This window comes from Bombina bombina, chromosome 12 (assembly GCF_027579735.1).
Source record: "Bombina bombina isolate aBomBom1 chromosome 12, aBomBom1.pri, whole genome shotgun sequence".
In the NCBI taxonomy this organism is placed as follows: domain Eukaryota; kingdom Metazoa; phylum Chordata; class Amphibia; order Anura; family Bombinatoridae; genus Bombina; species Bombina bombina.
In genome coordinates this window covers 145,045,349-145,058,069 of record NC_069510.1, presented here as the reverse complement: position 1 = coordinate 145,058,069, position 12,721 = coordinate 145,045,349, and the positions used below count along the sequence as shown (strand labels likewise).

The 12,721-nt window shown below is 43.0% G+C and overlaps 1 protein-coding gene across 2 annotated transcripts in view; it reads right to left on the bottom strand.

Moving 5' to 3' along the window:
- AKNA (AT-hook transcription factor) overlaps positions 1-12,721 on the bottom strand; it is a 203,982-nt gene that overhangs the window by 64,094 nt on the left and 127,167 nt on the right. For both annotated transcript variants that reach the window (XM_053695755.1, XM_053695756.1), the window contains exons 15-18: positions 7,691-7,826; positions 3,647-3,766; positions 488-579; positions 320-391 (exon numbers count right to left, since the gene is read on the bottom strand). In XM_053695755.1, the coding sequence (XP_053551730.1) occupies positions 320-391; positions 488-579; positions 3,647-3,766; positions 7,691-7,826 (420 nt within the window). The remainder of the gene's footprint in view (positions 1-319; positions 392-487; positions 580-3,646; positions 3,767-7,690; positions 7,827-12,721) is intronic.

Sequence of the window (12,721 nt, the reverse complement as noted above, 5' to 3'; positions counted from 1 at the left end):
TTTCCTATTTGTTCTCCTTTATTTCTTATAATTACTTTGTTACCGTCCTGTAATGTTCCCTTCATACATGTGCACTCTCCATTTCTGATGGTAACACTCATTTCTCAGTTGTAACTCTCCTTTCCTACCTATATATCTCTCCCTTATTAACCTGTGCCTTCTCATTTTCAGTATGTGTCCTACCAGTAATCTTGCCTCCTTATTATACCCCCTACTACTTAATGTAACTTTCCTACCTATGCCCACTCCTTTACTATCTGTTCCCATTCTGTTCTTTTGACCTTTACTCTTATACTACCAACATAGACTTTCTCCTCACCAGTGTATGCCCCACAAACATTTTTGATGCCGTGGTTGGGGCCGTCTGGAGCTACTTTGGTCCGAGGGTACTCTGTGAGAGAGATAAAATGTGTCATTAACAACAATTCACTCTAAGAAAATAGTTGTGTTCCATCATCAAAAGGGTAATCAGGTGATGTGTACTTACCTGCTCTCAACTCCTGTAATGTTGATACACTATCTGTCAACAGAGACTGCTGAGGGAAAGCAAGCGGGGGTACTCTTTCCTCCTGCAAATTGCTAAGAAAAAGTAATAGCATTCAGTCACTAACTTCTAAGTCTTCAGACATTCTGAAGGCCACAAGCATTCTCCATCATCATAATGTATGTTCCTACAAATAATAATATCAGGCCCCAGGTTCTCCACTGGTTTAAATAGCTCTGCAATTACAAATTGGCATATGTAGAAAGATCTGATATAATTCACTGGTGCCAGTAATTATCCCTGAGCTTCTCTACATATCTGTGAAATCCTCTACTGGTCCCTGCACATACCACTGAGATAATCTATTGATCCTTGCTCAGATCCAGTAAGTATTCTGCTGCATTCAGAACATATCCCTTTACTTCTACATTGGCCCCAAGTACATATACTCTAAGAGATCAACTTGTGCAAGAACAAACCCTCCATCATATCTGATCATATCCCTGAAGTAATCCACAGCTACAGTAAATATATCTGAGCTATTTCATTGGTGCCAGTGCAGATCCCTGAGGTACTCTATTGGTGTAGACTTCTGAGGTACACCAATGGTGCCAGTGCAGATCCCTGAGGTACTCTATTGGTGCAGACTTTTGAGGTACACCAGTGGTGCCAGTGCAGATCCCTGAGGTACTCTATTGGTGTAGACTTCTGATGTACACCATTGGTGCCAGTGCAGATCCCTAAGGCACTCTATTGGTGCAGACTTCTGAGGTATTTCATTGGTGCTAGTGAAGATCCCTGATGTACTCTATTGGTGTAGACTTCTGAGGTATTTCATTGGTGCCAGTTAAGATCCCTGAGGTACTCTATTGGTGCAGACTTCTGAGGTATTTCATTGGTGCCAGTGCAGATCCCTGAGGTACTCTATTGGTGTAGACTTCTGAGGTATTTCATTGGTGCCAGTGCAGATCCATAAGGTACTCTATTGGTGCAGACTTCTGAGGTATTTCATTGGTGTCAGTGCAGACCCCTGAGGTACTCTATTGGTGTAGACTTCTGAGGTATTTCATTGGTGTCAGTGCAGACCCCTGAGGTACTCTATTGGTGTAGACCCCTGAGGTACACCATTGGTGTCAGTGCAGACCCCTGAGGTACTCTATTGGTGTAGACTTCTGTGGTATTTCATTGGTGCCAGTGCAGATCCCTGAGGTACTCTATTGGTGCAGACTTCTGAGGTACACCATTGGTGCCAGTGCAGACCCCTGAGGTACTCTATAGGTGTAGACCCCTGAGGTACACCATTGGTGTCATTGCAGACCCCTGAGGTACTCTATTGGTGCAGACCCCTGAGGTACTCTATTGGTGCAGACTTCTGAGGTACACCAATGGTGCCAGTGCAGATCCCTGAAGTACTCTATTGGTGCAGACTTCTGAGGTACTCTATTGGTGCAGATCTCTGAAGTACTCTATTGGTGCAGACCCCTGAGGTACTCTATTGGTGCAGACCCCTGAGGTACACCAATGGTGCCAGTGCAGATCCCTAAAGTACTCTATTGGTGCAGACCCCTGAGGTACTCTATTGGTGCAGACCCCTGAGGTACTCTATTGGTGCAGATCCCTGAGGTACTCTATTGGTGCAGATCCCTGAGGTACTCTATTGGTGCAGACCCCTGAGGTACTCTATTGGTGCAGACCCCTGAGGTACTCTATTGGTGCAGACCCCTGAGGTACTCTATTGGTGCAGACCCCTGAGGTACTCTATTGGTGCAGACCCCTGAGGTACTCTATTGGTGCAGACTTCTGAGGTACTCTATTGGTGCAGACTTCTGAGGTACTCTATTGGTGCAGACCCCTGAGGTACTATATTGGTGCAGATCCCTGAAGTACTCTATTGGTGCAGAATCCCGAGGTACTCTATTGGTGCAGATCCCTGAAGTACTCTATTGGTGCAGACCCCTGAGGTACTCTATTGGTGCAGATCCCTGAAGTACTCTATTGGTGCAGATCCCTGAAGTACTCTATTGGTGCAGACCTCTGAGGTACTCTATTGGTGCAGATTCCTGAAGTACTCTATTGGTGCAGACCTCTGAGGTACTCTATTGGTGCAGATCCCTGAGGTACTCTACTGGTGCAGACCCCTGAGGTACTCTACTGGTGCAGACCCCTGAGGTACTCTATAGGTGTAGATCCCTGAAGTACTCTATTGGTGCAGACCCCTGAGGTACTCTATTGGTGCAGACCCCTGAGGTACTCTATTGGTGCAGATCCCTGAAGTACTCTATTGGTGCAGACCCCTGAGGTACTCTATTGGTGCAGACCCCTGAGGTACTCTATTGGTGCAGACCCCTGAGGTACTCTATTGGTGCAGACCCCTGAGGTACACTATTGGTGCAGACTTCTGAGGTACACTATTGGTGCAGACTTCTGAGGTACTCTATTGGTGCAGACCCCTGAGGTACTCTATTGGTGCAGACCCCTGAGGTACTCTATTGGTGCAGACCCCTGAGGTACTCTATTGGTGCAGACCCCTGAGGTACTCTATTGGTGCAGACCCCTGAGGTACTCTATTGGTGCAGACCCCTATATATATAGCTTAAAAGTAACCTATAATATCTAACAAGTTTAGCAGATTACTTACATTTTTAAAACCATTTGTATTGATTTGTTACAGATTTTGCAGCCAGAACTGGCACATTTTGCTATCCCTATACTTCTAATTTCCTGGTTTTTGAATGAGAAACTGGGGACATCTAGACCCTGCCCATAAATGTCAGACCCAACCATCATTCTACCCAACCACACCCACCAACTGACACGGGACTAATCCAACACCTCCCCCAAGAAAGCCAACCCAACAACGAAGAACCCATGTGCCCAGCTACAATTCCTGCTTAATTCTGCAACAAGACATACCCTAAGCCACCTGACTATGCCGTAGGATCCCACTGATGCTCTCTCTGCACTTCCTGGTCCTGCACAGAATGCAGGTGCTGTGTCTTGATTCCCTGGCTGAACGACTGCTCTATGTCTGCTTTAGTTCTTCTCACGGCTCACTAGATTACATGTCTCTAACTCATGGACAAGGACAGTTATGGGTATCAGTGGAAGAAGTCCTGAGGCAATCAGAATATTCTAGTCAGTTCTAGGCGAAAGGTTACTCACTGGAAGGTAGGAGACGGCTGATTCTTCTCTGGTTTCTCCTGTGCTGGAGAACTGTTCAGGCATTTCTCTAAATGTTTTCTTAAATGGGTGACTTCCTTCTGTAGATCATAGATTGCTTGTCTGTTGGAAGAAAGAAGCTTTAAGGCAATACAATTACCAATATCACTCAAAAAGCCACATATGCAGTGCTCAAGAACTCTGAAGGCCCACATGAGTCTGCTGAACCAGAAGTGTCCACTAGTAAAGCCTATGGTTGGGTCAATGAAAGACCAGATCTATAAGCATGGGACATTAAAACCATAACTTTTATTTGTACTAATACTTTAAAAGACCTAGAAACGCACTACAGAATTGTACCCGTTTTGTGCCTCAGATTAGGAATACGTTATAGAATATTACATATTTCATGTCTCATATAAGGCCCTATCAGAAATAAACCAAGGTCAGTTGCTTGTGCTCTTACATACAGTAGTAAAAATTGCATGAGCCAATCAGAATTTAGCTTAATATGAATTAAATTGCTACGGACTCTCAGATCCCTTGGGCTCTGTGACACTGCCCTCTCCTGGATCCACTCTTATCTAATAGGTCCTTTTCTGTCTCATTTGCTGGCGACTTCTCTTTACTGCCTCTGTTTATTGGAGTACCTCAAGGATCTGTTCTGTACCCTCTACTCTTCTATATTTATACTTCCTCACTGGGTAAACTTATCAGTAGCTATATCTTCAACTATCACCTCAATGCTGATGACACCCAGATCTACCTATCCACCACTGCTCTCTCTCCTTCTGTTAATTCTCACATCAGCAACTGCTTATCTGGAATTTCTTCCTGGATGGCCTCTCATCACCTAAAAATAAACATGTCCAAGACTGAGCTACTTCTAATCCCCCCCCCCCCCTCTAATTCTACTCCAGTTTCTAACTTTTCTTTTTTACTGTTGGCGGCACCACTATCTCCCCATCACCTCAAGCCCGCTGCCTTGGAGTCACACTTGACTCAAATCTATCCTTCATACACTACAACCAATTGCTCTCTTCATCCTGCCGCAACCACCTACGCAATATCTCCAAAATTCGTCCGTTTCTGAGCGCTGAAACTACTAAACAGCTAATCCACTCCCTGGTAATTTCCTGGCGTGACTACTGTAATAACTTACTTACTGGCCTCCCTCTCTCCCGCCTCTCCCCCCTTCAATCCATCCTAAATGCCTCTGCTAGGCTAATCCACCTCTCCCGATGCTCTGTATCTGCTGCACCTCTCTGCGAGTCCCTTAAATGGCTCCCCATTTACAGCAGAATTAAATTTAAAATTCTCACCCTGACCTACAAAGCCCTTACCAATGCTGCCCAACCCTACCTGTCTTCACTCATTAACAAATATACTCCAGCCCGCCCCCTAAGATCCAACAATGACCTGCTCCTTGCATCTTCTACCATCACCTCCTCCCATGCTAAAAACACACAATGTATAAAGACCCCAGTAGCTAAACATTTTTTTTAAACATAGTGCTGGTATTGATGCTTTCAGTTTCCAAGGCATAGAACAGGTACATGTAGGAATAAGAGGTGGGGACAGGTTCTAAGCTCTCTGTAAAAGAGAGGTGTTTTGGATATATAAATTAAAAACAGGGTCACCTATGGGTATCAATGAAATTAGTGATGTGAAGTTGTTCATAGATAATACCTAAATTATCTCCTATATACATTTCTTCTGTATATATTTTCTAGATTTGCTACGCTAAGGCTAATTTGTCTCTTAATCTGTGTCTCTCGCTGTAAGGATATTTTGTGCTAAACTATCTAAACACTCAATATGAAGCAGATGTATCCTTTTATATATGTATGGAGATACACTTTATATACTGATAGTGTTTGTCATTTACACGAGTGCATTTTTTGGCTAATACGATACAAGCTGAGCTTCCGTTCTGCTTCATTTGTAAAGCTTATTTGCAGCTTCAAGTGTTTATACTTAATATCATTTTTCCTTTCTGTAATGAGAATATAGGTTACTAAGTCGCTTTTACCGTTTACAATTTTATATGTGTGTGTTAGCTTTCACTAATATTAAAGGGCCATAATACCCAAATGTTTAAACACTTGAAAGTGATGCAGCATAGCTGTAAAAAGCTGACTAGAAAATATCACCTGAACATCTCTATGTATAAAAGAAAGATAATTTACCACAAAAGTTTCTCAGTAGCCACATCCCATTGTAAAGGACTTCTAAGCAACAAATCAGTATGTCTGTCCCGGGACAGCGGAAGGAGCGAGCTTTCGTGCACACTCATGTTATTTCCCTATTTAGTGTAAGGAACTTAACAATGAAATCTCATGAGAGTTAAGTGAAATCTCATGAGATCACAGTAAAAGAGTTCATGACCTCAGAACTGTTGATGATGATTGGCTGCTGTTCATTTCTTTCTTTCTTTTTTTTTTACCTGCAGCTGAGCTGCAGCTGAGTATAACTTTTTACACAGAACTTACTCTGCTGAGCTGAGGAAATTGTGAGGTAAAATATCTTCCTTTTTTACATAGAGATGCTCAGGTGATATTTTCCTGTCAGCTTTTTACAGTTATGCTGCATCAGTTTCAAGTGATTTAGCATATGAGTATTATGTCCCTTTAAGGAGGTCACTAGGTAACTGTTTCCAACTATGATCCTGATTGGTCTGGGGAATCACCTCCTCAGGTAATTTATTCTGTGAGTAACACCTGTTCTGCAGCTCTGATGAAGTGCCGTTGAAGCAAGAAACGCGTCAGCTGTGCAGGTCTGTTCTGCTGTGCCCTTTATGTTTTTATTGTTGTACACCTAATAAATTGACTTTTAATCTTCTATTTACCTCCTGCTCGATACTTTGTTTGCCGAGTATGCTGCTTTGTTTGTTTCCTCCCATGCTAGACAACAGGACTTCTCTTGTGCGGCACCAACCCTACGGAATGCACTTCCTCGAGCTGTCAGACTCTCCCCTAACCTCTCCTCCTTTAAACGTTCCCTAAAGACCTATTTGTTCAAGGAAGCTTATCACCCGACTCAGTAACAAACTAACTTCACTTACCCAACAGTTGCCCTCATCTATCTCCTCACTAATATCATTCTCACCTCTGCAGTCCCCACCTCCTGTTTCCCTTCCTCCTACCCATCTAGATTGTAAGTTCCCACAGGAATAGGGCCCTCAATGCCCCCTGTATTTGTCTGTAAAATGTTGTCTTTTATTGTATTGTTTCTGCATTGTACTTTTATTCTTGTACCCATGGGCAGCGCTGCAGAATCTGTTGGCGCTTTATAAATAAAGAATAATAATAATAATAATAATAAGATCCTCATTAAAAGGGACAGTAAACACCTTGTAATTACAAGACATTTCTGTTGTTTTGCTATAGAATAACTTATCAGCCAAGTCTTAACATTTTTAAAACAAATAAACATTGTTCTTACTGCAATTATTTTTCAATCATCAAGCTCCACCCACTATTTGCCTTATTTGGAGGAGCCAATCAGGGCTTTAGTCTACAGACAACACGATCACTGTAATAAATGCAATATAAAATGCATTGTTTTGCAGTTTTTATCTGATAAAGCCAATTAGGGACAGATATGTAGCAGTTAGCTTTGAGAAGTCAGCAGTTGCATTCATGTTCTGAGAATTAGAAATGGCCCAGTTTTCAGAGCTTATTATTACATGAAAGGGGGCAAAATAAATAAAATATATTATGCGTAACTAAACATTTTATTAAAAAAATTCAAGGTGTTTACCGTCCCTTAAATTTGTCAGGAGCCACTTGTAATTGGACCTTAGTGAGGAGCTAATACAAAACAAATATATAAATAAAAACAAGACATATAAAATAAATACTAACAAGGTTATAGTAACAAGTATAAAAAAACACCAAATAAAATGAGAGGAGCTGGGGCAGAGGAGGAAGTGACATTGCGGAGAGAGAAGTTGCATAAATATAACGTGGACACAGGAAACAGAGGTAAGTTTGTGGCGGTGTAGAAATGAGTCAGACTTTTTTTGCCACAATTTATTTAACTCACTCTCGCACTGCTCGTGTCTCCAGAAAATTTCCGTTACTGTGATCGAACCTCTTAGCAGGAGAAGGGGGAAGGGATGCATTAGATGGAACGCTGGTTATACCATCACTGCAGTCGTCATTCTCAAAGTCCGACACCCCTAGTAATGAAAAAACTAAATTTATGCTTACCTGATAAATGTATTTATTTCTTGACACGATGAGTCCACGGATCATCATTAATTACTTTTGGGAATATCACTCCTGCCCAGCAGGATGCGGCAAAAAGCACCACAGCAAAGCTGATAAATATCACCTCCCTTCTATCCCACCCCAGTCATTCGACCGAAGTAAAGGAGAGAAAGGAAGCAACAAGGTGCAGAGGTGTCTGAAGTTTATAAAATACTAACAACCTGTCTAAATAACAGGGCGGGCCGTGGACTCATTGTGTCAAGAAAGAAATACATTTATCAGGTAAGCATACATTTTGTTTTCTTTCTAATGACACGATGAATCCACGGATCATCATTAATTATTGTTGGGAATCAATACCCAAGCTAGAGTACACAGATGATAAGGGAGGGACAAGACAGGAAACCTAAATGGAAGGCACCACTGCTTGAAGAACCTTTCTCCCAAAAACGACCTCAGCCGAGGCTAAAAAGTCAAATTTATAGAAGTTTGAAAAAGAGTGAAGAGAGGACCAAGTTGCAGCCTTGCAAAACTGTTCTATAAGGCTTCATTTTGAATGCCCAGGAAGAGGAAACAACCCTTGTAGAAAGAGCCGTTACTCCCTCGGAAGGCTGCTGTCCAGCAGTTTCATAGGCAAAGCAAATGATACTCTTCAGCCACAAAGAAAGAGAAGTAGCCGTAGCCTTCTGTCCCGTACGTTAAACAGAAGACTGAAGAAAATCCTTAGTCACCTGTAAATAGAATTTTAGTGCACGAACCACGTCCAGATTGTGTAGAAGCCGTTCCTCCTGAGAAGAAGGATTAGGACACAAGGAAGGAACAACAATCTCCTAATAATGTTCCGGTCTGAAAATACTTTAGGGAGAAACCCTAATTTAGTATGTAAAAAGGAGACTCATACTGCAGTACCGAGAGGTCTGAAAATCTACGAACAGATGAAATAGCGACAAGAAACAAAACTCCAAGATAACAACTTAATATCTAAGGAATGCATCGGCTCAAACGGAGCCCCTTGAAGAACTTTAAGAACTAAATTAAGACTCCAAGAAGGAGTAACTGGTTTTTAATACAGGCCTGATCCTGACTAAAGCCTGCCAAAATGATTGTATGTCTGGGAAGTCCGCCAGACGTTTATGTAACAAAATAGACAAGGCAGATATTTGACCCTTTAGGGAACTTGCCTATAATCTCTTCTCCAAACCTCTTGCAGAAAAGGACAGAATTCTAGGAATCTGAACTCTACTCAAAGAGTAGCCCTTGGATTCACACCAGTATAGATATTTACGCCATATCTTATGGTAAATCTTCCTAGTCACAGGTTTACAAGCCTAAATCATGGTCTCAATGACCGATTCCGAAAATCCACGCTTGGATAAAATTAAGCATTCAATCTTGAAGCAAACAGCTTGAGAGAAACTAGATTTGGATGAAAGAAGGGTTCTTGAATTAGAAGGTCCTTCCTCAAAGGAAGTCTCCAAGGTGAAAAAGATGACATGTCCAGCAGGTCTGCATACCAAATCCTGCGAGGCCACGCTGGTGTAAGGAGGATCACCAACGCCCTCTCCTGCTTGATTCGAGCAATGACCCGAGGTAGAAGAGCAAACGGAGGAAATCGGTATGCGAGACTGAAATTCCAAGGTACTGTCAGAGCGTCTATCAGTACAGCCTGAGGGCTCCTTGACCCATACCATGGAAGCTTGGCATTCTGCCAAGAAGCCATGAGATCCAATTCTGACTGACCCCATTTGAGAATCAGGCTGGAAAACACTTCCGATGGAGATCCCACTCTCCCGGGTGAAAGGTCTGCCTGCTTAGGAAGTCCGCCTCCCAGATGTCCACTCCTGGAATGTGGATCGCCAACAGACAGCAATTGTGTGTCTCCGCCCACTGAATGATCTTGGCTACTTCTGTCATGGCCAAGGAACTCTGAGTTCCTCCCTGATGGGTGGAGTAAGCCACTGAAGTTATATTATCCAACTGGAACCTGATGAACGGGGCCGAAGCTAACTGAGGCCAGGCCAGGAGAGCATTGAAGATTGCTCTCAATTCCAGAATGTTTATGGGTAGAACAGACTCCGACCAAGTCCATGTTCCATGAGCCTTTAGAGAGCCCCAAACTGCTCCCCATCCCAGAAGGCTGGCATCTGTTGTCACAATCACCCCGGAAGATCTGCAAAAGCAGGTTCCCTGGGAGAGATGATCCTGAGACAACCACCAAAGTAGAGATCCCTTGTCTCCTGCTCCAACTGTAATCGCGGAGACAGATCCGCATAATCTCCGTTCCAATGCCTGAGCATGATTAACTGCAGAAGTCTGAGGTGGAAACGGGCAAACAGGATGATGTCCATTGCCGCTACCATCAGCCCAATTACCTCCATGAACTGAGCCACTGATGACCAAGGAGAGGACTGAAGTGCTAGGCAAGAATGAAAAATTCCTTGATTTCCTGACTTCCGTCAGAATTTTTTTATTGATAAGAAGGCTATTATGGATCCGAAGAAAACTACCCTTGTAGTTAGAAATAAGGAACTCTTTCCAAATTCACCTTCCATCCGAGAGTTGAGAAAATTCTGGGAGCTGTGGCAAGGCCGAATGGAAGAGCCCCGAGCTGGAAGTGTTTGTCTAGAAAGGCAAACCTTAGAAAATTGTGATGGTCCTTGTGGATGGGAACCTGCAAGTAAGCATCCTTTAAATCCACCATGGTCATATTAACTGACTCTCTTGGACCCAAGGAAGAATGGAATGAATAGTTTCCATCTTGAAAGACAGCACTCTGAGAAACTTGATTAGACTCATGGGTAAAATTGGTCTGACGGTTCCCTCCTTCTTGGGAACCACGAACAGATTGGAATAGACTCCCAGACCTCGTTCCTGCTTTGGAACAGAAACTATCACTCCCAAGTCGGAGAGGTTCCGTACAAGTGTAAGAACGCCTCTCTTTTTGTCTGGTCTGCAGAGAATCTTGAAGGCAGAACCTGCCCTTGGGAGGAAAAATCTTAAACTCCAGTTTGTAGCTCGAAACCAAGCTTGAACAAAGAAGGAAAGCCTGCCCCCCACAAGATCTGGTCCCGGATCGGAGGCAGGCTCTTCATGCTGTCTTTGATTCAACAGCAGGCTTTTTGGATTGCTTTCCCCAATTCCAAGACTGATTGGGTCTCCAGGAAGGCTTGGACTGCTCACGCTTGGAAGAGGGAGTGGAAGGATTTTCCTTGAAAATTCGAAAGGAATGAAAATTACTCTGACGTCCTTTTTATTTCTCTTATCCTGAGGGAGTGAATATCCCTCACCTCCCGTAGTATCAGAGTTATCTCCGTCAAACCAGGTCCAAACAAAATCTTTCCCTTGTAAGGAATCGCCAAAAGTTTAGACTTAGATGAGACATCCGCAGACCAGGATTTTAACCATAATGCTCTGCGGACCAATATAGGAAGCCTGAAATCTTAGCTCCCAGCTTAATAACCTGAAGGGAAGCATCTGTAATAAATAAGTTGGTTAACTTCAAGGTTCTTATCCAATCCTGGATTTCTTCGAGGGGAGTGTCTGTCCGATAGAAACAGACAACACATCAAACCAGTATGCTGCCGCACTAGTGACGTTAACACTGCAGGTAGCCATTGTAAATCCTGGTGTATATACATTCTTTTGTTTTTAAAGAAACAACTATCCTCTATGGGAATAGTAGTCCTCTGACGAGCGTGGAAATTGTCCCTTCCACCTAGGGAACCATCAGCCAAGACTCCTTAATAGAGTCTGCTATAGGAAACATCCTTTTAAAATTAGGAGATGGAGAAAAAGGGATACCTGGTTTCTCCCATTCCTTAGCCATAATCTCTGTAGCCCTTTCTGGTACAGGAAATACTTCCACCATGGAGGGCACGTCAAAATACTTTTTTAGTTTTACTGTACTTTGTAGGATTGACTACGCTGGTAGTGACGGAGTCGTCCAGGGTAGCTAAGACCTCCTTAAGTAACAAACAGAGGTGTTCACGCTTACACCTGAAGGAAACAACTACAGTATCAGATAAAGGCATTACACTGTACGAGTCTGAAATTTCGCCCTCAGATACACTGAAGTATCTTTGTCTTCAGGCTTCTGGGAAGAAAAATTCAGAATAGCCACTACTGTTATTTATTCCCTGATTGAAAACATTTCCTCTTGCGCTTTCCCTGCAGCATGGGAAAGGCAGACAATGCATCAGATACCGCCGATGACATTAGAGAAGCGATGTCTTGCAAGGTAACTCCAGGTGGAGTTTGAGAGGAAGCGCAGGGCACTGCATGTATGGGCGATAAAATTTGGGACACTTGAGGAGACAGTTGTGGCATATATTGAACATTGTCATTAGACTCCTGAACAGCATCCGCCTTAGAAGGACTTGGCTCAGAAAAAAAAATCCATCCCTATAATTTAAAATTATCTCAACACATGAGGAACAGAAAGGGATTGGTGGTTCCACATTGGCATCAAAAACATAAGGAACAAGTGACACTTTGCAGGGCCTCTTGGTCCATTCTGACTCACAATGGATGAATTATTCAAATAAAATTCTTACATTTTTTAATAAAAATTAAAACAGAAAAACGTTACTGTCTCTTTAAATTTTAAAACTTAGCCTTTTCTGCACACAAAAATAAAAAAAGTTAATTAGGTACACAAATACTGCAGAACCCCTTTACACCTCAGCTGAACTTTGCTGAGGTGCCTATTAGCCCTTCTGACACCAGTTACATTTCTCTCAGTAAAGATCCGGAACCCAGCTGTAGCGCTGTCCGGTCCTAACATGTGTAAACACTCTGAGGACTCTGCTCCGTTCCTTCCGATAACAGGAAGTGCAGAGAAGCGGTGCACAACGCAAATTGGCGC